This window comes from Callorhinus ursinus, unplaced genomic scaffold (assembly GCF_003265705.2).
Source record: "Callorhinus ursinus isolate GAN/ISIS: 27379988/994484 unplaced genomic scaffold, GSC_fseal_2.0 scaffold18, whole genome shotgun sequence".
Taxonomy (NCBI): domain Eukaryota; kingdom Metazoa; phylum Chordata; class Mammalia; order Carnivora; family Otariidae; genus Callorhinus; species Callorhinus ursinus.
The window spans coordinates 1,750,713-1,774,327 of NW_027397080.1; the positions used below are offsets into that span (position 1 = coordinate 1,750,713).

A 23,615-nucleotide genomic window follows, 5' to 3' on the forward strand; every position below is an offset into this window, starting at 1 on the left:
TCCCAGACAGTGCCCAGCCAGACCCCTACCCTCATTCAGACACACTACACTCTAGGCAGGCTGAATTACTTTCGGTGTGCATCTCCTATAATTTCACATAGGCAGTTCCCTCTGCTAAGAACGCTTTTCCTCCTTGATGGAACCATCCTTTAACAAATAAATTGGACGAGGGGGCGCCTGGGTGGCTCAGTCGTTAAGTGTCTGCCTTCTTTCTGCTAGGTCATGATCCCAGAGTCCTGGGGTGGAGCCCCACCTCTGGCTCCTTGCTCAGCGGGAAGCCTGCTTCTCCCTCTCCCACTCCCCCTGCTTGTGTTCCCTCTCTCGCTGTGTCTCTCTCTATCAAATAAATAAATAAAATCTTTAAAAAATAAAAATAAATTGGATGCCATCTCTCTTTTTTTAAAAAAAAAGATTTTATTTATTTATTTGACAGAGCACGGGTCTCTTTGCACAAGCATCTTTGCACAAGCAAAGCGGCAGGCAGGGCGGCAGGCTCTCCGCGCAGTACGGAGCCGGACGCGGGGCTCGCTCCCAGGACCCTGGGATCATGACCTGAGCCGAAGGGCAGACGCTTAACGACCGAGCCACCCAGGCGCCCCTGGATGCCATCTCTTGCAAGAGGGGTAGTGATGTGCCTCCCCGGAGGTCCCATGGCCCCTGAGTGTCTTTGCTCTACCGTTTCTGCTTCTGCCCCAGCACGGGAGGGGGTGGGTGTGTCCCTGCGGGTGTGCAATGATAAGATGGCACCTCAACAATTGGGACTAACAGTCCACCCCGGTATAGGGCTCGACACCGGCCGGCACCAGCGGGAAGCACCCTTACCTCTCTAGGCAAACCGGGCGCGGGTTCCCGTGCAGACCGCAGAGCAAAGAGGGAGAGCTGCCCCCAGGGGTCCCCCTGGCGCCTCCCGCCGCGACAGCTGGTGTCTCCCACCAGCCTGGAGCCGCCTGTGATTTGCATACCCATGGTGCACCACGAAGGGACAGTTTCACGATGCTGGAGTTCCAACCCCACGGAGATTTGTGAACTGTTTTAGGGCATACTGCCTCTTAGAAATATATGATCCGTACAAATTTCAGGCAGGGAGGACGAACCGTGCAGACACTGAACAACCATAAGTGTGCTAAGTGTTGTATTGTTCTGGGAGGTTCCAAACGGGGGTGCAAATGTATACTCTGGTTTCTCTTCAGATCGTATAAATCTTTCGCCTTTTACTAAAGATTTCCGTGGAGAGGAACAGTTGTGAGTTTTTACTCAATTTTTTGAGGCCTCTTTTCTAATGAGGCTCACTCTTTTGTGTTTAAAAAGATAGATCTGAAAGATATCTTGCGTGTTGTGATTGTGACAAAAATTGTGTTGCTGATCTAACGTGGAGTTTGTTTTTCAATACTAGATACAATAAACGCGTATTATAGTTTGGTTAATGTAGTGTTTTCGATGGGTTCCATGCGAAGATATTCCGCGGAGAAAATACGTTTTTGTGCGTGTTTTTTGCTTTCGTGTAGGTTATTTTTCTTACTTTTTTTTTTTTTTTTGCGAATTTATTTCTTGTACTCACCCGTAGGTTATCCTAACTCATTCTTTGGGAGAAGAAGGACCAGAAAGAGAAAGTAATAGTCATTCATATTCCTCCCAATTTTTTTGGTTTGAGTTACAGCCGGAAGGGGTAAGCACAGTAGTTTCCTACCTCGCATCAGACTCCCTAGCTGTCTCCGCAGCAGTTTGGTATGACTTCTTTCACACTGATTTACCCCCATCCAACTCTCTAGGCTGGTTTTTTATGCTGAAGATAGCAGATTCCTTACTGTAAGGAAGGGGCTTAATTTACCGGTAGAACCAAGCACTGAAAAAAAGTGGGTAATATAATCTGGGTAAGTAATATACAATCTCAGTGATAGGTGCCATACAGCAGCATTATGAGAGATAGGTGGCTAGGGCTAGCCACCAAATGTGTCCTCAGATTTTGGACCTAGCTCCTCCCACCAATCTGCATCTATCTTCTCGACCAAGCTTATTTAATTCTCTGGCTTTAAGTAAATACCATCTTGTAACTGGTGACGGTCCATAAATTTACAGCCATCAGCAGGTCCCATTGATAACCATATTCAAAGCATACACTTCATGCTGCTACATTTTACCTACTCCGCCCTGGTCCTAGAAGAGCTCTTCACGGATTCATGTGAAAACCCCTCCCTAACTGTTCTCCTTAGACTGCATCCCGTCCCCTCCTACCACTTTGTCCCAAACTTCCACACAACACACACAGAGAAACTGGTTTTTTTTTTTTTAATGTTACTTTTGAAAAAGATTTATTTGAGAGTGCACGCGCAAGTGGGGGAGGGGCAGAGGGCGAGGCCGAGGGAGAACAAGAAGCAGGCTTCCCCTGAACAGGAGCCCATCCGGGATCTTGACCTGAGCCTAAGGTCAGCCGCTTAACCTGCTGAGCCACCCAGATGCCCCTACCTCATATTCTTTAAACCATCATATTCCTTCACGACTACCCACTCTTCATCAAACCTAGCATAAAAATACTCAGGTTTAACCATTTCTTCTGGTCTTCATTTCCTTATGAAGACTCCCATATTACTAAAACTTACATTAGGGCGCCTGGCTAGCTCAGTCCGAGGCGTATGTGACTCTTGATTGATCTTGGGGTTGTTTCATTTTATTTTATTCAAGATTTTATTTATTTATTTGACAGAGAGAGACACAGCGAGAGAGGGAACACAAGCAGGGAGATTGGGAGAGGGAGAAGCAGGCTTCCCGCGGAGCAGGGAGCCTGATGCAGGGCTCGATCCCAGGACCCTGGGATCATGACCTGAGCCAAAGGCAGACACTTAACCGACTGAGCCACCCAGGCGCCCCTGATCTTGGGGTTGTGAGTATGAGTCCCACGTTGGATGTAGAGATTATGTAATGAAACATCTTAAATAAATTTGTATGCTTTTCTCCTGTTAATCTGTCTTTATCAGTGTAATTTTCAGACCCAACAAGGGACCCTAAGAGGGGAAAGGAAAACTTCTTCCTCCCCTACACTACCTTTTCGTTTGGCAAAAGGAATCGTGCTCTACTTGGTCTGCACTGAGCTTTTTTCCAAAGGTCACAGATATCTTTCTACATCATGGTAAGAATATACCATAATCAGTCTTCTAGATTAAACCAGGACATCTAGTTTGTTTTTGATTCTCCTTATCCAGTGCTGTCATGAAGTGGTACTATGAGTAACCACATTTTCAGTCTTGAGAGATAATGCCAAATAACTACCTTTAATTCATGTGCAACATATTTTTGTATAAAATCCCGGAGACAGAAGTTTTAACCTTATTTTCTTCTAATCGACTGTCCCTCATTTTAGATTGATAGTGTCTTGTTTTACAGCTTTTAAACTCTTTATGGAATAAAATAGTATTTAAATAAGGAAATAAAGTCATCACTGAACATTTACAGAGCACTGATTATGTGACAGGGACTGGGGAACAAGAAATGAAAAAGGCGCCACTCTAGGCCCAGGGATCTTTCAGGGAGATTCAGATCCTCAGGAAGACAAAACGTCTAATGAATGAAAGAGGTGGCATGGGGAGTCTTCAATAAATAAGAGAGTGAATGCACAGCCAGAGGATACTGCTTTCAGAACCAGTGATTTAATGCAAAGGTAGTAGTTGAGAGAAGAGTTACCACTAGTAATTCTGAGTGTCCTGAGAGTGAACTAGAGCATATTTTGTCCTGAGAACAATGGGGATGTTGAGTGGCTTCATAAGGGGAGTAGGGCTGACATCTTAAGTCTGGCTGCTGTGTGGGAAATGGCAGGAAGGGGGCATGGCAGGCGCGGAGGCAGTGCACTGGAGTTAAACATCTGCCTTTGGCTCAGGTCATGGTCCCAGGGTCCTGGGATCGAGCCCCACGTCGGGCTCCCTGCTCAGCCGGGGCCTGCTTCTCCCTCTCCTCCCCGCTTGTGCTCTCTCTCAATATCTCTGTCACTATCTGTCTCTCTCGCTCAAATAAACAAATAATAAAAATCTTTTAAAAAAAGAGCTTGTTAAATTCATTCTGAGCACAGATAGGACTGGGTGAACTAAAGCTAAGAGAACTGAACCAAATGGAAAGATCTCATAGGGGAAGAAAAATAACTTTCCCTCTACTCTCTGAGCTCTTGGCTGAGACTCTTGTAGTAAGAGACAGATTAACAAGAGAAAAACAAGTTTATTAACATGTATACCTTATGTGTACATGGAAGATACCCAGGGAAAAAGGAGTAACTCCCTGAGGCGGCCTAAAACACCTGCTGAAAGACCATCTTAAGCTAAAGAGGAAAGAAAAGTGTAGGGAGGCCACTTATGGGAAAACCACCAAGAAAAGCAGAGTAAACAAGATAAGGTTTGTTAAACAGATTTCAGTGGGGTGCCCTCTCCACTAAAATCCTCCTGTGAGTTCATCATCCTTCTTTTCCTGGTACAGAGAATGAGACACCATTACAAATGGAGATTTCCTTTTTAAATATAAATTTCCCTTCCAAAAGGGTAACTTCTACTCTGTTTCCAGAGCTTCCACTGTTTCTCAAAATAGTTTAAAATAATCCTTAAAGAGGCATCTTTTGGGTTGGCACATTCTGCTACCCTTCAGTCTCTCAGAAGGTGGAAGCCACGGGAAGGAGATGTGAGAAAGAGGAATAAGGCAAGGCTGAGATGCAGGTTTCTGGCTTAAGACACCCACTAGGGGCGCCTGGGTGGCTCAGTCGTTAGGCCTCTGCCTTTGGCTGAGGTCGTGATCTCAGGGTCCTGGGATCGAGCCTGGTATCCGGCTCCCTGCTCGGCCGGAGCCCTGCTTCTCCCTCTCCCCTTGCCTGTGTTCCCTCTCTCCCTGTGTCTCTGTCAAATAAATAAATTAATTAATTAAAAAAAAAAAAGACACCCAAGTAGATGAGAAACGATGGGGGCAGAAGTTGGGAAAGATGAGAAGGCAGCTCAATTTTGAACTGAGTCTGAAGTGTCTGTCCAGCATTTGGAGAGAGATCTCCAAGACGCAGGTCTGGAATAAAGAGGGAGCTGAGCTGAAAACATGGGGGGGGTTATAAAAGTAAACGCGGCAGGGCCCCACGGCCAGAGGCCCAGGAGTTAAGAAAAGGGTGCAAAGGAAATCGCTTTGGGGCCCTGCCCCACCAAGCCACGCCCACTCCCCCCCTCTCCTTCCCCTCCCTCCCAATCCCACCCACAGGGCGGGGCACAGAGCTGACGGCCGTTCTTCCAGCGCCCGGCTCGTAGGGCATGCTGGAGGCGGAAGCCCCCTCTGAGCGCCAGGCATGTTGGGAGCTGTAGTTTGGGACAGGCCAGAATTCCTCGCAAATTGCGGCCTTTAGTCACTTAAAGGGCAGGTCCAGAAAGCAGTGATGCTCCCGGGGCAGGGTTCCCCTTCGGCGGCGGCACGGGGCGCCCCGGGCTGCATCCCCTCTCCGCAGAGCGTGGCACTTCCACGCCTCTACGATCTGCTCCACCTGCAGGGGAAGGCTGGTCACGGCGGAGTGCAGCAGTAGCCCGCCTCGCCCCTCAGACCCTGGGCCGCAACCCCTCACCCCCGCGCTTCTCCCTACCCCCCCCCCCCCCCCCCCCCCCCCCCCCCCCCCCCCCCCCCCCCCCCGGCTGCTGAGTGGATCTGAGTTTGGTTCCCCGCGTCCGCACCGGGATGAGCGGCTCCCGCTGGTTCTGCTCTTCCAGGGCGCTCAGCTCCGCCGGGGCCAGTAAGGCCAGTCTTAGCTCCCGCACCACCGGGGCCGCCACCTCCGCCACAGGCCGCTCCAGCACGGCCTGCGAACGCCAGCCCTAAGCCCGGACGGGCTGGGTACCTGCCCCGCGACCCCCTTGCCAGGTTCCTGCGCCCAAGCCTCCTTCCGCACCCCCACCGCGGGGTCCCCGTAGCCCCCGCTCACCGCGCCCACGCGTGCCCAGCTCCGGGCAGCCAGGACGAGCTCAGCCTCGTCCACGCAGAGCTTGTCGCTGCGCAGCAGGGGCAGCAACGCGGGCGCAGACAGCTCCAAGAAGCCGCGGGTCCGGAGCGCCTCCTGTGGGTCCACGAATAGGTCAGGGAGGAGCAGAATGAGGTGTGAGGGTTTGGGGAGTCTGAAGATGGGGAGCGATACCTGGCTGTGGGCCTCTATGAAGGCTATACAACAATCCTGCAGAGGCCCCAGGCCAAAGGTTACGGCAACCTGGGAACAGAATGAAGGGTGTCAGGTTGGAAGCTGGAAGGCCATGTAGTCCAGCCCTCCACACTGACGCCCACCTACAAGCCTGTCCAGCAACACCCACCTGCAAAGCCTCACAAACCAGCTCCACATCCAGCACCTTCACCACAAACTCCAGGCACAGCTGGGAACAGAAATGAAAGTGGGTTGTGCCAAGGTGTCTCTGCTCCAAGACCCTAGCCCCACCCCAGAAGCAGTGAGCCACCCAGACAACTAAGCAGCCACAAGCCCATCGTGACCTCCCAGACCAGGGGAGGCAAGAAATCACCAGGGGTTGAGACGTGGCAAGCCCAAAGGGACTACAGACTAGCAGTCTACCTTCTAGCACATTCCTGGATAATCAGACTAGATGAAAGCCATGTGAAAATCCACTCTCCTTTTCTCTGAGGACGCTCATCTTCTTCCACTTGGACCCCTCCTGACTCAAAGATCTTTTCATTTTAACCAGAAACTTGAATTTCGTCCATGACCTGTCCCTTTCACCCTCACATCCAGAAAAGTGCTGGGTCATGCCAGTTCCACTTCTCTCAAAGTCATGCACCTTCCTCTTAGGCTTCCACTGCTACTCATCCCTCCTGGACTGGGGAGCCTTTCTCATCTCTCCCAATCACTTCTCCCCTTAGCTCCAAATCCTCACTCTCTTACCTAAAACCTCCAATGAATCTCCATGTCCTCTGAGTTAAAAAAAGTCCAAATTCTCAAAGGTCCTGCATGATCTAGCCCCTGGTACCCTCTCCAATCTCATGTCTCCCTCCTCCTCTCACACCTTTGGTCCAGCCATACCAAATGGCTCACTAGCTCCTTTTGTGCCTCAGTGACTAGAATGCCACCTTTCCACGCCCCCTCTGAGCAAACTCCTACCTGTTCTAACATGAATGTTTCCTCCTCCAAGAAGTCTTCCCTTCTTTTCTCCCTGATGGCAAGACCAGAGAGACCCTCTGTAGAGTCTCGGCACCATATACCTTCATCTATCACCCTTCTTATACCCCTGGTTAAGGGTTTTCATGTGTCTATCTCTCTTTGAAGAACAAGCATCAAGGCTGACTTATCCTGGCATCTACGGCATCAGCCATAAACACCCCATATGCCCCCACAGCACACACACAGCATACACATATCCTTTTGCACACAGGCCCACATAAATGCCCATGTACACAGAGGGCTGTCCATACTTCTGTGTTGCTACATGTGCCTCTCCAGGACAGACTGTGTGTGAGGCACGGTGTGAACGGAGCCCATAAGAGGGAAGAGAGATGAGACAGGGCCCTGCCATACAAACCCACCTCTCGCAGTTCCTCCAGCCCATACTCCACAGCCGCTGTCAGCACCTCCAGCACCTGCAGAGTGGGTGGTCGGGGGAGTGGAAGAGAGTTTCTCCTGCCCCTCCCCGCCAGCCCCCCCGCCACCGCCACCCAGACCTCTGCCCAGAGGGCTCACAGAGCAGCGGTGCAGCCTGACACTGTTGGTGTACAGAAACTCCAGCACTGCCAGGAAGGCCTCCACTGGCACTGTGCTTAGCACCACGGGGCTAGGCATCCCAGGGCCCAGCTTTGGGCCCAGAAGTCGTTGGAAGAAGTTGCATCTACAGGCCAACAAGCACCGGTGGGCAAACACCTCCTGCCGTTCTTGACCGACCACAAAGCAAACATCACTGTGGGAAAGGGGAGGAGAGAACCAGGGAAGAAGAGGCTGGAGTCTTGGGTACAACCCTTAGGCTTTGCCTTTGTCCACTCTGAGCCTTCATTTCCTAATCTGTCATAAAAGGGACAGGTCTTAGTCCTTCCAGCGGAAGGTCTGGGATACACTTTCCTGGATTCTAGTCCCAGCCCCACCCTACGGTGCCTCAGGCAAGTGACTTTATACCTTTGAATCTCAGGTTTCTCATCCATGAAATGGGATAGTAATCCCAAACCCTCAGGTCTTAGAGGAGGTGGCAATGCCTGATCGCTGAGGGGGCACCAAGGCTGATGCAAAATTGATCCTACCTACCCCTCTCCTCCCCAGCCTGAGTTGAGGTAAGGGAAGCTCTTCTTGGCTCCTCCTCCATAGACTGCAAACTCAGCCTTTTTCAGGCTCCTCTAGGCGGGAGGGTGTGGGGGAGCGGGGGTGCAGAGCGCATTGGCTGCAGACAGATGTGGCAGCGATACATCATCATGAGACCAGACCACATTTTCCATCTTCACAATCACTTCCGGCCCCAGCCTCTGGGCCTCCCAACAGCATAGATAGTAGGAGGCAGGAAATGAAGCTTGAGCTTCTGGAGCCTTCTAGTCCCAGGTCCAAGGCCAGGGGTTCCCCCTACTCACCCCAGACTGCTAATCCCCAAAGCAGTAGGGTTATGGGAGTCACCAACCCTTGAGGAGGAGTCCAGCTTTCAGGCAGTGGGGACTGAAAGCTACATTCTAGTTCTGACCAGCCCTGCCCCCATATTCTATCCCTGCTTTCAGACACCACAAGCATCCTGGGCAGTGAGCCCTAGGCAGCACCCTTGAACTACTTCCTGTCTGAGACTCTGGCTCACTCAATCCCTTGAGCTTTGTTCCTCTTGTGACTCCCCAGTTCCCAGAACAGGGTCATCTGCTCCTCTGCCTCCCAGGGAGGGACTCGAGTTATATCCCATCCCTCAGGATCCAGGGGGACAGAGAGCTCTTCTCTGCCAGGAGCTCAAGAGCCAAAAAAGGAAGGCCTTTGCCTGAAGTCACACAGCTGCTCTGGGCTCCAGCTCCCACTGCCACCACCCCTCCCACCTCTGGCTCTCAGGACATCATGGGCGATGAGTGACCTGTAGTCATTCTCCACACTTGACTTCCCCAGACTGAGTTCACCAGGGAGGAGGGTGGTCTTCCCCACCTCTTGTGTACCCAAGGCTTCCTCAGGGTCGTGGGGCCCAGCAAAGCCAGTTAGGGAAAACCCACAGACAGGGCCCGCCCCCTCACCTGTATTGGGGATTGTTGAGAAGGCTTCGGAGTGCCGTGGAAAAGGGTGCAGCCTCCCCATGCACAACCAGTCCCGGGGGCTCCATGGGGGCGGGGCGGGGGAAGAAGCAGGTAGAATAGGAGGCCTGGTGTCTCTTGGTCTGTGGGAGGCGGTAGGTGGGAAGGAGCAGGAGGCCTGGCCAGGCTTAGCAGCTGGTGTGGAGACTACAAAGGCCTGAGAGGGAGGGGCAGGAGCTTGGGAAGACTGTTTGCTGGGAAGCTAAAGTTTAGGGATGGGGCAGGAGAGGCCCAGGTTCCTTAAGAAGGCATCAGAGGCCAGAGGCTGGGCTAGGGGTTGGGACTCAGGGAGGGGACCGAGAGAGGCTGAGGGTGGAGCCGACTGAACTGGGGAGGAGAGGCTGACGGGGCGGATGAGGCCCCAGCTGGGAGCCTGCCCAGGCGGCAGTGGGTGGGAAGCCTGTGGGTTTCCACGGAAACCGGAGCCCGGCTGGAGAGGCCCCGCCCATCTCCCACAGGCCCAGGGAAAACTTTAGCCCTCAGGGGGGCCGGAAGCTGAGTGGAGGGTCTTAGCCCCCAGGCCCCTGCCTGTCTTGGGTTCAGAGTTCAAACTCCCTGCCTCTCCTACCCCGGCCCCCACATGCACATCAGGTTGCCAGGTCTGGGGAACCCCCCTCAACAGGGAAATTCCTCACCCCCATGGAGTTTTCAGGGCCCAGACTGGCTTGTCTGAGAGGGGGCAGTCCTGTCCCTTCCAGAGGGAGGTCAGGTGAGGTGGTGTCAGCTCTGACAGAGGCGTCATGGCCTCTGGCATCCCTAAAATGCAACCCCGGTTAGGGGGGTGGCACTCTCGGCACTCAAGAGGTGTGTCCAGCTAGGGAGAAGCCCCAGGGCACTTGGGGCAGCAGGGGTCAGGAGGCTGGGCTCTGGTTCACTGCCAAGTCCAGTCACCACTGTTGCACCACTGTTGCGTCAGGTCGGCTCCCACCAGCGGGGAGGATGGCCTTCCCTCCCCCTGCACACAGCCCCAAGCTGAGGAAGTCATCCAAGCCCCACCCCAGCTCTGCACAGGGAGCGGAAATACTTGTCCTTGTTGAGGCTGATGGGGAGACGACAGAGCCATGACATCCTCCTTCCTGTGGGCCCAGATCCTGATCCCTCAGCAGCCACCCCTGCAGGCTCAAGGTCTCCCCACATCCCAGGGTTCTGCAACTTACTCACAACTGAAGAGCCAGCCTTCACAAGGGGAGAAATGGACAGCAGCTCAAGAGCCCCGGGAGCCCCTCTCCACATCTGCCCCCTCCGTAGTCCTTGCGGTGGTAGTATGCCCTGGGTTCTAGACCCTTGTTATTCCCTTTTCCCTGATGACTCAGGTACCCCACACTCAACACCTACTCACAGTAACACTTCCAGGTTAAGCCAGAGCCAGGACTGGAAGGAGGGAACCAAACAGGAGTGCCTGCCCAGTAACCCAGGGCAACTCCACAACACAGGGGGCCATTACCTTCCTGCCTGCCAGTCAGGCCAGCTGGGAGGACAAGGCTGTGGAGCTAGGAGAGAGTTGGGAAGCCAAAAGCTGCAGGTGACTCAGGTGCCTGTGGGAGTTTCGGAAGAGGGCATTCATCCCAGAGCTGATTCTGCAGGTAGGGTCAGAGGCCAAATGCAGAGGGCAGAAGGAACTTCCCGAGTCACCTGCCTCCAGCCTCAGCCAGTGGTAGGGGCGATCTTTGTGTCAGCCACCCTAGAAGCAGATAGGGGTGGAAGACGGCTGGATTCAGTACCCACAGGGCTAAAAGGATCTGTGGGGTTGAAGGAGTTGGGTCTGTCTCCTTCTGGTTAGGGGTTTGAGGCACCACAGTCTAGGCTGAGGCAAACCAAGGGCAGACTTATCTCCCCCTTCTGCTGGCAAAGTCTGGGGGAAGGGAGAATAGGAGGTGTACTTAGAGCTCACTTAGCTAACCTCCATGGTGCCCACGGGAACGTGAAGCTCAAGGGAGCAGGGGCCAACCCAAGATGATAGTCTGAGCAGCACTGCTTATGTCCTTAACAGCCCTTAACCCTCGAAGCATCTAGGAATCCTCGCAGCCCCGGACTATTTGACTCACCTGTCCCCAGAACAGAGGTAAGAAGGGGTTAGGGGATAAAAACCCTTATCACTGAGTGAAAGACTGGATGGGGTACAAAGATGGCCAGTTTAGGCCATCCTGTCCAAGTGTGGGTCTCCCAGCTGGCAGGTCCATGGCTGGCAGGTCTGTGCCCCCCGGACGCCAGGAGGAGGACACTACCAAAGACCCCGGGCTCAAACGATCGCCGGTGAGGCCTCCAGGCCACCTGCCCAGTATTGATGAGGCCCGACTAGCAGGTCTGGGCCCGTCCTCCCGCCGTGGCTCTGTGCTGGGCCCAGCCTCGTCCTTCTCACGTCGCAACTCGCTGGCAGGACCAGGAGCAGGTCCGGGGGGTCGGCGACCATCTCTGGGCCCAGTGCCTCCTCTGGGCTCAAGGGTTAGCTTCTCGGGGTTGCCCCTGGCCCCCCTGCGTCGGGTAGCGCCCTCCTACCGCACAGAGCCTGCGCCAGGGGAGCGCTGGGAGGCCGCGCGAGTACAACACTCCCTGGAGGCGGCGCTGGCCGCGCGGCTGTGCCACACATGCTACTCGGGCGCTGAGGCTGGGCCGCTGGCTCGCGAGCTGTGCGAGCTGCTGCGTGTGCGCCTGCGCGAGCTCTGTCCCCCGCGCTACAAGCTCGTGTGCAACGTGGTGCTCGGGCCGCGCGCCGGCCAGGGCGTGCACGTGGTCAGCCGCGCACTCTGGGACACCGAGCGCGACGGGCTGGCCTCTGCCGCCTTCACCAACGCCTCCCTCTTTGCCGTGGCTATGGTTCACGGGCTCTACTGCGAGTGAGGACGCCTCCAAGTTCTGCAAAAATGGTTTATTATCCCAGGAGGAGGCCCTCCCTGGAGCTCAATCCCAATAAATAAATGTCTGTCAATAAATAAAAGTGGTCCATAAATAATGCCCCCTAGCTGGGGACTAAGGCTCAGGCTTTTCTTGGAGAAGGGGAAGGAGGCTGTTGGGACACGCAGACTCCAACCCCAGTAGAGCTGGTCCCTGATTCCCTGGGGGATTCAGCCCAGAGCCCCCAGTGAGGCACCAAAGGGACAGGGAGGCCCACAAAGGCAAGGGCCAGAGCCTTACAGGCACAGGCCTCAGACCTGAGGCTTTAGGTCATGGCCTGCTCTGCAGGTTAGGGCCTAGGAGGGGCAGCGGTCCCGGAGCAGACGCAGAGCATAGCGGAGCCGCTGCCGCAGGTCTGGGGAGCAGCCCAGCTGGCGCAGGTGGGAAGCGAGGTAAGTACAAGCACTACGGTTGCGGGCCACGAAAGTCACAAGCAGGGGCTCCCAGCCACTGAGGATCAGCTTGGTGTGGTCTCCGTAGAAGTTTACCTGTGCACAGAAGGGTGGCACTGATCAGGGCCTAGGCCCCAGGTCCAGTTTCCTCCCCAGCACCATGGGCCTCCCAGACCTTCCCCCCAAGTCCAGGAGGGGTTCTCACCTGGACAGTGCCATCACTGAACAGCATGAGTAGGGCCTGATCTGTCTTGACCCACTGCAGCAGGAGTGGGGGGACAGGCACCTCCACTTCCTCCACACTGGGCAGATCTCCACCCTGGGGGCAGAAGCAGGTCACTTGTCTGGCACGAATCACACCCCTCCTCCTTGATGTCTCCCATAGAGGTTCAGCCTCTAGCTCTAAGCCCCCCAACGCTCCCGCCAAGGCGAATAGGAAGGGATTAGGATGTGTTAATCCTCAATGTGCCCCACTCCAGTCCACACACCTTCATGAGATGCTGCTCCATGTAGGAGGCAAAATACCGGAGGACACCCAGCTGAGGCTGCAGGGCCTGAGGCACAGCACCCACAGAGAAGGAAAAGTGCTTTGTGCTGGTGGGGTTGTAGTGCACAGTCCTGGAGGAGAGGAGACGAGAGGTCAGAGGGAGCCCGGCACCGATGCCCGTTCCCTGGAGACCCCAGGACACCCCAGTGCAGAAGCACACACGTGCTGGGCACAATGGCACTCCAGAACAGCACTTACTTTCTGTTGGCTGAAAGGGCCATGTGTGTGCCGTTGTTGAAAAGCACAGCCACACGGCGGCTGGACAGTTGATACCCAAAGCCAAATTTGTTGGAGTAGTCAACCCACTTGCTGACCCATACCAGAGGCTCCGGCTGTGCAAGGGGAGCTGGGTTCTGTTCCGCTGTCATGGAAGAGGAAGGAGTGAGGACCTGTTCCCCACCTTTCAGCCAAAGAACTCCCAACCACCATTCACCATATCGGACCCCACCCTTACCTGGGGGCATGAAGGCCAGGCAGTTTCTCAAAGCACAGAGGGCTGACTCCACCACTGTGGCCACAGTCAGACCTTCTTCAAACCCTGAAGGGAACAGGGCACCTGGAATTAGGCATTAGTTCGCCAGGACACAGGCCACGTCTCTCTGACACTCCTTCCCTCTGGTCCCTGGTCTTAGCCCCAACAACCTCTAGCACCTCTCATCCATCTCCTTTAGCACCTCTCAGCCATCATGAGATGGCTGCTCACCATCTCCACTGCTCGCCAATGTCCCACGGGGTGAACTGTCTTCAGGCACTGTCTCTACCAAGCTGAGGGGGGCAGGACCAGAAGCTGCTGGAGCCTGGATGGTTGGGAAGGAGAAGGGAGTGAGATAGGCCTCAAAATCCAAATCCTCGAGAGTCCATGGCCCAGCCTTGCCCTGGCAGCCAGGGCACCCCAGGTCAGCCCCGCCTGGCTAATGAGACACAGCCAATTAGGCCACCACGAGGCTAGATGCTTCACTAGCTTCTTTTATCCCAGGCTTCCTGCAGCAGCTAGGGTGAGAGTGAGTCAGGGCACACTACCCATGTGAGTCCCTCACCTCAGGCCTGGCATCTTGATGGCCAATGGACGTCCGAGTGAGGCCATTCACCAAACAGGAGACCTCATCCCGCTCCTCAGGATGGTTTTTACCTGGGTGGGGGAAGATACAACCCTCATATCCTGCCCACCCCCACCCCCAGACTTCCTGCAGGGATACAGATGGGCACATGCTCTCCCCCGGGGGGTTCAGAGGCGTTCACACTCATGCCCCCACAATATAGGTACCAAGCCCCCCTGCCACGCTCTACCCTCCACACCACTGACATTCCAGACTTACTTTTCTTCTTCCTGCCAAAGAGGCTCTTGGTAACTTTGACAAACAGGATCCTAGCTGTGTTAAGGGGTATCAGGTCTGGGACTGTCACACAGCTGCTGACAGGGAGCCGGTCAGGGGTGTAGCCCTAAGGAGGGAAGTCAAAGTCAAGTGAGCAAAGAAGGGAAGCCCCAGGAGTCCTGTCACCTACCCCCACTGAATCCCCTGGGAACATGCAGAGTTGACTTAGATGTCTGGGGAGCCACAGACCTTGGTAAAGAAGTCATAGCGCAGGATCTGGTCAATTGAGGGGCGGTCTTGGGGCGAGGCTCGAAGGATGGCAGCCAGGAGCTGCCGGGCAGGCAGTGAGAGGCTGGCGGGCAGTGTGTAGTGAACCTGTTTGATGCAGCGATATGTCTCCTTCAAGTCAACTGTCTCAAAGGGGGGATTGCCGCACAGCAGTGTGTACCTGAAGGGCAGAGATGAGGGCATCAGGACTATAGCGGAAGGTACACCCCACCCGGGCCCCCACCAGTGTACGATGACCCTGGGGCTCACATGACACAGCCCAAGGACCACACGTCTGCCTCAGGGCCATGGCCCTGTCTCTGCAGCACTTCTGGAGCCACATAGTTGGGGGTGCCACAGATGGTTCTGAAAAGGGGCAGGGAGGAAGAAAGAAGAAGGTTCAGACCCAGCCTGGCTAGCCCCCCCTTCCCTGCCCCCACTCTGAGTCCAGACAAAGCAGCTGCCTGTCACCAAAGGCAAGAGAACTCCTGCTTGTCCTGGGACAATGGATGCTGGGGATGGCAGCTGAGTCCCCGCCCACCCGCCTGGCCCAGCTGCTCAGCTGCTTGGCAGGACAGGGGAGGCCTTGACCTCCACCCCAGCCCCCTCCTCCAAGGTTAGCAGAGGGTCCATCATGGATCCTTTCCTCAGTCAGTCCCCCACTCCCGTCTGTCAGACACCCATACCGGCTGTCACCTCCTATGGTCTGTGCCACACACAAACCAACACCAGCTGTCCTATTCCCCCAAAACACTCATCGGCCGCACATGCTATCTGTTGTCACTCACACCCAGTCATCGTGGCCACAGCAGGGTCTTCTTACAGCGGGTGTCATGTCCTGCCATTACCACACTCAGTCTGTCTCACACACACATTGCTTATGCCACCTTCCCCCATCCACACATAGGATCAGGTCCAACATCTCCGAGAATCCTTACACCCCCATCTGTCTCAGGGACTCCAACACCAACAGGACCCTCAGCCTTTCCACAGTCCCTGTAACTCCAGCTGCCACCTCCACCTTCCCACACACACACAAACAACCCATCATCCCTTTCCTATCTATCACACACACACATCAGGCAGTCATCATGCCTCCCACATACATAACTCACTGTCACGCACGTCATCGTGTCACACAGACCGTGGCCACCCCTCTCCTCAAACACTCACTTCTTCCTATGTTCCGGGGGTTCCAACCGGGTTGCCAGCCCAAAGTCCCCCATCTTCAGTTCCATGTTCTCAGTGATAAAAAAATTCCCTGAATGGGGGCAGAGAGGTGTGTCAGAGTCCTTTCTCTCTGCCGCCCCAACCCCCAATCCTGCTGGCCCGGGAGTCTCACCCAGCTTGAGGTCTCGATGCAGGATGCCCCGCTGGTGCAAGTACTTGAGTCCGGAAAGGATCTGGCGCAGGTAGTAGCGCACCTCTGGCTCCAACAGAGTGTGCCGAGCCTTCCAGATGTGGGCCAGGGACTGCAGAGAGCCACCACTTCAGCCCCTGATCCGCCCTCTCTGACCCTCCCTCCATCTGCGTTCACCGAGGAAGAGACAGGGCTCCAGCTTTGGGTCTTAAGGGCCCCTTTTCCCTCTCCCACTCTCACAGTCATCGCTCACCTTTCGGCTGCAGAGTTCCAGGAAAATGTATATGTTATCAGCATCCTCAAAGTGGTGCGAGAAACGCACGATGTGGCGATGCTGCAGGCCGCGGTGCAGCTCAATCTCGTTTAGGATCTGCAATGGGGGCGCGGGGTGGTCATCCCTCAAGGGCTCCCTCACCACTTTCCCCACCCCACCCCTGGTCCGCTGGGCCCGGGCCCACCTTCTCGCGCTGATGCGGCTTGGTGATGCGGCTCTGTGAGATGACTTTGACCGCGTAGGCGTTGCCAGTCTCTGTGTCAGTGGCCTCATAGCAGCGGGCAAAGCCCCCCTATGGGGAGGGGGCATCAGGCAGAGCGCTCCAGGACAGCCAAGTCTGGTCCGCAGACGTCCCCGCGCCGAGGACAAGCGTCCCCGCGCCGAGGACAAGCGTCCCCGCGCCGAGGGCAAGCGCCCCCGCCCCACCCGGCGCCGTCAAGGAGGTCAACAGGGACCCCCTCCTCCCCTCGCTAGCACACCACCCCACCAGTTCACCTTGCCCAACAGGCGGCCCTTGAAGTAGGTGCGACCGCTGCGCGGGTCGGTGATAAGGCGCCCCGGGTCCGTCGCCGGTGGCCCAGCCAGCATCTCCAGCTCAGGTCCCGGCGTGGCACTCCCAGGCGGCCCGGGCCCGGCAGGGGGCGCGGGCGGGGCGGCCGCACGGGGGAAGGGGCGCGGGGATAGGAAGCTGGCGGCGGGCTCCATGCAGGCGGTGCGTCGCAGCGCCGGCCCGGCTTGTTTCGGTTCCGCCCGGCCCGGGCCGCGCGTGGCGCTGCCGGGATTTGCTACGCTGCGCTCGCGCCCGAGGGAGCCCGGCGTTTTTATCAATGAACGCCTGTCTCCTCCCCGGCGTCTCGTCATTAAGAGCCCGCCCCCTTCCAGGCGGTGAGTCACCTAGAAGCCACGCCCCTCCCCGGGTCTTACGTCACCAAGAAGCTCCTCCTCCCACTCAACGCAAGTCCAGGCCCAGCCTCCCACTCACGCCTTAAAGAGCAACAGTGCTGGTGGTCACCGTGCGGCTGCGACCAGAATGTAGGGGTCAGCCGTTTCTCCGTACCCCTCTCCCTACGCCCTGGTGACCGAGAGTCTCGTTCATGGGGGTCTCTTTCTTTCCCCATCTTTCGGGACTTTTTCTGAAGTCTGAGTGGGGCTGGGTGTCTCCCCAAGGGACACTCCCTACCGGGGCTTGGGGAGTCTCCCCAAGCAACTAGATAGACCAGCGATCCTGGCGGGAAGGGAGAGGCAGGGGCGGTGCTCGCTTTCGCCAGGGGGCGTCACCAACACTTCCTTTTAAGTGCGCGAGATCTTCGCCCTGGTCCCGTGCCCTAGGCCAGAGCCCCCGGGTCCCAGCCTGGCACTACCCCCTTTAGGGCTTGGGAAGAATTGCACACTCCTGCGCCTGGCTTGGGACGGGCGGGGGCGGGTGGAGGAGGGGGGAGGCTGCCACGCTTGAGTTTTGGCGTCAGACAGCCCAGCATTCAAGGTTTTTATCCTGTGCCTCGTCGTAACCTCTGTTACCCTCCTCCACAACCTTGAGAGTTAGATCTCGGGTTCTGGCGGGATCCCCTATTCCCTTTCCCTGAAAACACCTACTGCTTGAGTCAGCAGTCAGAAGGCCAGAAAGTGAAGAATGGGAATTAGGATTTTCTCAAATCTAGTGCCAGTTGGGCAGGTGGTCCTGGGGCCATGTGGACAGCTAGACCCCTAGTTCATGCCCACCCTTCCCAGGGCCAGAAACAGAGAGGTAGGGGTCTTAACCCCTCTGGAGTGTTTGTCCCAGTTATCACAGGCCTCCCCCTGGCCTTGTCCTTCTCATCTCTCTGCCCTCACTCTGTCCCATTCAGTCAATCATTAAGCCAGTCAGGCCTCGAAGATCTATTGAGAGTACCTGCTAAATGCCAAGCACTGGCTGAACAAGGCTGTTCAAGGTTGCAGCCCTCATTTAGTCCACACTCTGCCGGATGGAAACAGACAATAGGCAGGTCATCGTAGGCTTTGAAAAGTGCTATGAAAGAAGTCAACAGAAGAGTAACCAAAGAGCTTGTTTTAGAAAGAGTAGCCGGGAGAGTCAACAAATATTGATTAGAACCTAATTCCTATCAGTTTTATCTCCCCAAAGCTAAAAATCTCTGTGAAGTACCCACTTCCCTCCATCTTCCCCTCACAACGGGAGTTGTAGTCGCTCCTGTTGGGATTATTGATCACTGCCACAGCACCTTGCTGCTCTCCCCGCCTTCACTGTCATCTCCGTTGCATCCTTCCTCCATGTTTGCCCGCCCCAGGCCCTCTAACCTCACCCTTCATGGCCACTGATGGGAGAAACCAAACAGCCTGAAATGGGGATGATGACTAATAGCTCAGATGGGGGGGGGGTGAGGGGGGGTGCTTAAGTGCCATAATCAGGAGTTTGGTTTTTATCCTACAAGTCAACAATTTTCCATTGGGGAGATGGTAGTGGTGGGGCCAGAAAGGACAGATCTACAGGGAAAATGAGGCTGAAGCATGTGTAGTTTGAAAAGGCATATTTGTGGGGCACCTGGGTGGCTCAGTCATTTAAGTGTCTGCCTTGGGCTCAGGTCATGATCCCAGGGTCCTGGGATCGAGCCCCGCATCGGGCTCCCGGCTCAGTGGGGAGTCTGCTTCTCCCTCTCCCACTCCCCCTGCTTGTGTTCCCTCTCTCGCTGTGTTTCTATCTCTCTGTCAAATAAATAAATAAAATCTTTTAAAAAGAAAAAAGAAAAGGCATATTTGAGGGGTGCCTGGGTGGCTCAGTTGGTTAAGCGACTGCCTTCAGCTCAGGTCATGATCCCGGGGTCCTGGGATTGAGCCCCGCATCAGGCTCCCTGCTCGGCCGGAAGCCTGCTTCTCCCTCTCCCTCTCCCTCTCCCCCTGCTTGTGTTCCCTCTCGCGCTGTCTCTCTCTCTCTCTCTCCATTAAGTAAATAAAATCTTTAAAAGAAAAGAAGAAAAGGCATATTTGAGTTTGCAATTTTATATTTGGAAAATAAAGCAAAATATCTTCATATTAGTTTGGTAGGGCTGCCGTAACAAAATACTACACCACTAGATGGCTTACACAACAGAAATGTATTTTCTCATAGTTCTGAAGGCTGGAAGTCCAAGCTCAAGGTATTGACAAGGTTGATTCTGCTAAAAAGAAAACCACAGCCCTCAGATGGCGGTTTTTTTTTTTTTTTAAGATTTTATTTATTTGACAGAGAGAGACACAGGGAGAGAGGGAACACAAGCAGGGGGAGTGAGAGAGGGAGAAGCAGGCCTCCTGCCAAGCAGGGAGCCTGACGCGGGGCTCGATCCCAGAACTCTGGGATCATGACCTGAGCCAAAGGCAGACGCTTAACGACTGAGCCACCCAGGCACCCCTCAGATGGCGTTTTTTTGGGCCAGGCCACGTCACCAAGCCAGGGCTTAATACCTGATCTAATTGCAGTTTCCACCACCCCACCACCCCAGAAATATCAATCTTAACCCTCAATCCCCCAAAGAAAGAAAGGTGATCTGCATGATAAGACCCCCTGCTCTTCCTCCTAAGGGAAAGTGACCTTGGCCTGAAACAATCCTTTTATTTTGCTTCTAACTTTCCTGTCCCAAGCTCCTTCCTATAAAAACTTTCCATTTTGAACAAACTCCTCAGATCCCTCCTCAACTTGCTAGATGGGATTCATGACTCATTTAATAAAGCCAATTAGGTCTTCAAATTTACTTAGTTGAATTTTCCTTTTTAAGATTTTATTTATTTTAGGGGCACCTGGGTGGCTCAATCGGGCTCCCTGCCCAGTGGGAAGCCTGCCCCTCCCTCTCCCTCTGCCACTCGTTCCCCCTGCTTATGCACTCTTTCTCTCTCTCTCTCTCTCTCTCTCAAAAATAAAATCTTAAAGATTTTAGAGAGAGAGCGCTCGCACTTCAGTAGGAGCAGGGGGAGGGGCAGAGAGGGAAGGAGGGGGCTCAATCCTAGAACCTTGAAACCATGACTCAAGCCAAAATCAAGAGTCAGAGGCTCAACCAACTGAGCCACCCAGGTGCCCCTGAATTTTGTTTTTTTGTTTTGTTTCAAAGATTTTATTTACTGGGGCACCTGAGTGGCTCAGTCATTAAGCGTCTGCCTTTGGCTCAGGTCATGATCCCAGGGTCCTGGGATTGAGCTGGCCTTGGGCTCCCTGCTCGGCGGGAGGTCTGCTTCTCCCTCTCCCACTCCCTCTGCTTGTGTTCCCTCTCTCACTGCATCTCTCTGTCAAATAAATACATAAAAAGATTTTATTTCTTTTTTGACAGAGAGAGAGGGCGGGAGAACAAACAGGGGGAGCAGCAGAGGGAGAGGGAGAAGCAGGCTTCCCGTGGAGCATGGAGCTCCACATGGGGCTCAATCCCAGGACCCTGAGATCATGACCTGAGCCAAAGGCAGATGCTTGATGACTGAACCACCCAGGTGTCCCTGAATTTTGTTTTTTAACAAATTCTTCTGAGGTTTCTCTCTTGGTTTGTAGATGGTGGTCTTCTCCCTTTGAGTTCACATGATCTTTCTTTTTTTAACTTAAGTATAATTGACATACATCTTATATTAGTTTCAGGTATACAACATGGATTTGACAATTCTACACATTACTCAGTGCTCACCACCCTAAGTGTAGTCACCATACATTATTGTAATAGTGACTACATTCCCTATGGTGTACTTTTAATCTCCATCTGTGTGACTTATTTTATAACTGGAAATTTTTACTTTTTTTTTTTAGTTTTTATTTATTAACTTCTCAGAGAGAGAGCATGCACAAGCAGGGGGAGCAGCAGGCAGAGGGAGAAGCAGGCTCCCCACTGAGCAAGGAGCCCCATGTGGGACTTGATCCCAGGACCCTGGGATCATGATCTGAGCTAAAGGCAGACACTTAACTGACTGAGCCACCCAGGTGTCCCGAAATTTCTACCTCTTAATCCCCTTTATGTAGATGATCCTTTTCTCTGTGTGTCCTAATCTCTTCTCATAAAAACCACAGTTGAGCATCTGCCTTCAGCTCAGGTCATGATCTCGGTCCTGGGATTGAGCCCCGTGTGTTAGGCTCCCTGCTCAGGGAGAAGCCTGCTTCTCCCTCTCCCTCTGCCACCCCTTTGTGCAAGTGCTCTCTCTCTCTCGTGCACGCACCCGCGTGCTCTCTCTCAACTAAATAAATAAAATCTTAAAACAAAAAACAAAAACACCAGTCGAATCAGACAAGGGTCCACCTAACAGCTTCGTTTTTAATTTACTTACCTCTTTAAAGGTTCAGTCTCCAAATACAGTCACATTCTAAAGTACTGGGGGTTAAGACTTTGTACAGAGTCAAAACCTTACCACCACCCATCTTAGGTCTTCAGATGAAACTCTTCAATAAAAATATTAATGAAAGAAAAACAAACACAAGTTTATTAACATGTATAACTTGTGCATGGAAGAATGGGAGATAACCAGGGAAAAATGAGTAACTCTCTCGTCCAGCTTAGAATTCAGGCTTAACAAGATGTCCATCAACAGATGAATGGATAAAGAAGATGTGGTATATATACACAATGGAATATTATGCAGCCATCAAAAGGAATGAGATCTTGCCATTTGCAACGACGTGGATGGAACTGGAGGGTGTTATGCTGAGTGAAATAAGTCAATCAGAGAAAGACATGTATCAAATGACCTCACTGATATGAGGAATTCTTAATCTCAGGAAACAAACTGAGGGTTGCTGGAGTGGGGGTGGTGAGGGACGGGGTGGCTGGGTGATAGACATTGGGGAGGGTATGTGCTATGGTGAGTGCTCTGAATTGTGCAAGACTGTTGAATCATAGATCTGTACCTCTGAAACAAATAATGCAATATATGTTAAGAAAAAAAAAGAAGAAGAAGATAGCAGGAGGGGAAGAATGAAGGGGGGGAATCGGAGGGGGAGACCAACCATGAGAGACAATGGACTCTGAAAAACAACTGAGGGTTCTAGAGGGGAGGGGGGTGGGGGGATGGGCTAGCCTGGTGATGGGTATTAAAGAGGGCACGTTCTGCGTGGAGCACTGGATGTTATGCACAAACAATGAATCATGGAACACTACATCCAAAACTAATGATGTAATGTATGGTAATTAACATAACAATAAAAAATTTAAAAAAAGAAAAAAAGAATTCAGGCTTAAATACCATCTTAATAAAGAAAAGGGAAGGGAAATATAGGCCTCTTAAGGAAAAGTAAATGATTTCTAGAAAAGATGAATGGACCCTTAGAAGAATGGATGGGAGATATGATAATTTGTGACCAAGTTTGTCTGGATGTGGTATAGACTTCTAGTTTCCTCTCCTGTGATATGAGAAGAAACTCCCAGGAAGGGCATTTATGCCCATCGAGTCCTTTTAGAGATTCGTCTTTAGGCAGATAAGGGGAGTTCAGAGAAGGCCTCTCTCTGCATTTGCTGTTTTTCAAGTACCTACAGTTCCAAAATAGTCAATATGCTAAAATGGCATATTGGGTGCCATATTCTGTTACCCTTCACTGTCTTCTCCCCTTGGGAGGTTAACAAGATTTTTGAGCCCTCCTCCAGAAACCAGGACATCAGGAGGAGATCCTCCTGAATGTTGTAACTAAAGGGCCTGGCAGTCTCCTCTGCCTCCTCCCTCAGTGTAACATATGCTGCCATGAATGGATCTTATGCACCTGCCATGCACCAGGCGCTGGGCTAAGCATTTATGCTATTGACTGCTCACAGTAGCTTTATGATGTGGATGTGATTATTATTCCCATTTCACAGATGAAGAAACTGAGGCTCAAGGGGTTAAGCTGTTCGCTCAAGGTCACATGCAGCTATCAAGGGGTAGAGTTAAGTTCTGAACCCAAGAGGTCTGACTCCACTATTCACCACTGCCTGACTTTTCTGGAGGTCACAGTTTCTCTGTCCTTGTACCTACCCTCCTTCTACACTGCTCCATGTCTCCATATCCCTGTTATTAATGCTCTTTCTCCTCCCCCAAGCCAAAAATCTCACAATCTCTGCCCAAGCTGAGGTTTTTCAGAGTTCTCTGGGTCTCCATCCTCTAGAGGATGCTGTCAGGCCTTGCTGCCCCTAGTTGAGCATGTGTCCCACATTCCTTGCCCCCTTGGCAGCTCAGTCAGAATCTCTCTTTCTTTTTAAAGATTTTTCTGTATTTCTTTCTTTCTCGCTCTCTCTGAAAGGAAGAAAAAAAGAAAGGAAGGAAGGAAGAAAGAAGAAAGAAAGAAAGAAGAAGAAAGAAAAAAAGAAAGAAAGAAAGAAAGAAGGAAAGAAAGAAAGAAAGAAAGAAAAAAGAAAGAAAGAAAGAAAGAAAGAAAGAAAGA

At 53.2% G+C, this 23,615-nt stretch overlaps 3 protein-coding genes and 1 non-coding gene across 7 annotated transcripts; 2 read left to right on the forward strand and 2 right to left on the reverse strand.

Moving 5' to 3' along the window:
- Positions 1-1,170: 1,170 nt before the first annotated feature.
- LOC112812409 (U5 spliceosomal RNA) lies at positions 1,171-1,287 on the forward strand. The gene has a single exon (XR_003205267.1). It is a non-coding gene; the product is annotated as a U5 spliceosomal RNA (small nuclear RNA).
- A 1,001-nt stretch (positions 1,288-2,288) lies between these two features.
- BTBD19 (BTB domain containing 19) lies at positions 2,289-10,732 on the reverse strand. 3 transcript variants are annotated; one of them, XM_025856763.2, is made up of 9 exons: positions 10,673-10,732; positions 9,172-9,385; positions 7,673-7,886; positions 7,519-7,572; positions 6,300-6,359; positions 6,131-6,199; positions 5,921-6,052; positions 5,673-5,798; positions 2,289-5,488 (listed from the first exon to the last, which is right to left on the reverse strand). In XM_025856763.2, exons 2-9 carry the CDS (start codon positions 9,255-9,257, stop codon positions 5,354-5,356), a joined length of 876 nt encoding a protein of 291 aa, XP_025712548.1. In that variant the 5' UTR covers positions 9,258-9,385; positions 10,673-10,732; the 3' UTR covers positions 2,289-5,353. The 3 variants fall into 3 exon arrangements, with proteins under 3 accessions (XP_025712548.1, XP_073758803.1, XP_073758804.1); XM_073902702.1 differs by lacking the exon at positions 10,673-10,732 and adding an exon at positions 10,386-10,551; XM_073902703.1 differs by lacking the exons at positions 7,673-7,886; positions 10,673-10,732 and having other exon boundaries at positions 6,300-6,396; positions 7,422-7,572; positions 9,172-10,364.
- On the forward strand, positions 10,683-12,068 carry DYNLT4 (dynein light chain Tctex-type 4). 2 transcript variants are annotated; one of them, XM_025857172.2, is made up of 3 exons: positions 10,683-10,811; positions 11,219-11,290; positions 11,396-12,068. In XM_025857172.2, the coding sequence occupies exon 3, from the start codon at positions 11,407-11,409 to the stop codon at positions 12,064-12,066; it is 660 nt and encodes a 219-aa protein (XP_025712957.1). In that variant the 5' UTR covers positions 10,683-10,811; positions 11,219-11,290; positions 11,396-11,406; the 3' UTR covers positions 12,067-12,068. The 2 variants fall into 2 exon arrangements, with proteins under 2 accessions (XP_025712957.1, XP_073758805.1); XM_073902704.1 differs by having other exon boundaries at positions 10,685-10,759.
- Positions 12,069-12,079: 11 nt separating this feature from the next.
- On the reverse strand, positions 12,080-18,940 carry PLK3 (polo like kinase 3). Its single transcript, XM_025857171.2, has 15 exons — positions 16,769-18,940; positions 16,458-16,565; positions 16,253-16,369; positions 15,982-16,111; positions 15,813-15,900; positions 14,910-15,005; positions 14,622-14,820; positions 14,376-14,499; positions 14,097-14,188; positions 13,763-13,856; positions 13,514-13,597; positions 13,258-13,420; positions 13,001-13,130; positions 12,718-12,831; positions 12,080-12,608 (listed from the first exon to the last, which is right to left on the reverse strand). Exons 1-15 carry the CDS (start codon positions 17,132-17,134, stop codon positions 12,417-12,419), a joined length of 2,097 nt encoding a protein of 698 aa, XP_025712956.2. The 5' UTR covers positions 17,135-18,940; the 3' UTR covers positions 12,080-12,416.
- Positions 18,941-23,615: the final 4,675 nt, after the last annotated feature.

What these genes read in the sequence shown, in the direction of transcription:
- BTBD19 (XM_025856763.2), bottom strand. Translation starts at nt 9,257, where the DNA reads ATGGAGCCCCCGGGACTGGTTGTGCATGGGGAGGCTGCACCCTTTTCC. An exon ending in CTCAACAATCCCCAATACAG is followed by an intron (nt 7,887 to 9,171) that starts GTGAGGGGGCGG and finishes CCTTTCCCACAG; the next exon opens with TGATGTTTGCTTTGTGGTCG. An exon ending in AGCGGGAGCCGCTCATCCCG is followed by an intron (nt 5,489 to 5,672) that starts GTGCGGACGCGG and finishes CTTCCCCTGCAG; the next exon opens with GTGGAGCAGATCGTAGAGGC.
- DYNLT4 (XM_025857172.2), top strand. Translation starts at nt 11,407, where the DNA reads ATGGCTGGCAGGTCTGTGCCCCCCGGACGCCAGGAGGAGGACACTACC.
- PLK3 (XM_025857171.2), bottom strand. Translation starts at nt 17,134, where the DNA reads ATGACGAGACGCCGGGGAGGAGACAGGCGTTCATTGATAAAAACGCCG. An exon ending in GCATCGAGACCTCAAGCTGG is followed by an intron (nt 15,901 to 15,981) that starts GTGAGACTCCCG and finishes GCCCCCATTCAG; the next exon opens with GGAATTTTTTTATCACTGAG. An exon ending in CTTTGGCAGGAAGAAGAAAA is followed by an intron (nt 14,189 to 14,375) that starts GTAAGTCTGGAA and finishes TCCCCCACCCAG; the next exon opens with GTAAAAACCATCCTGAGGAG.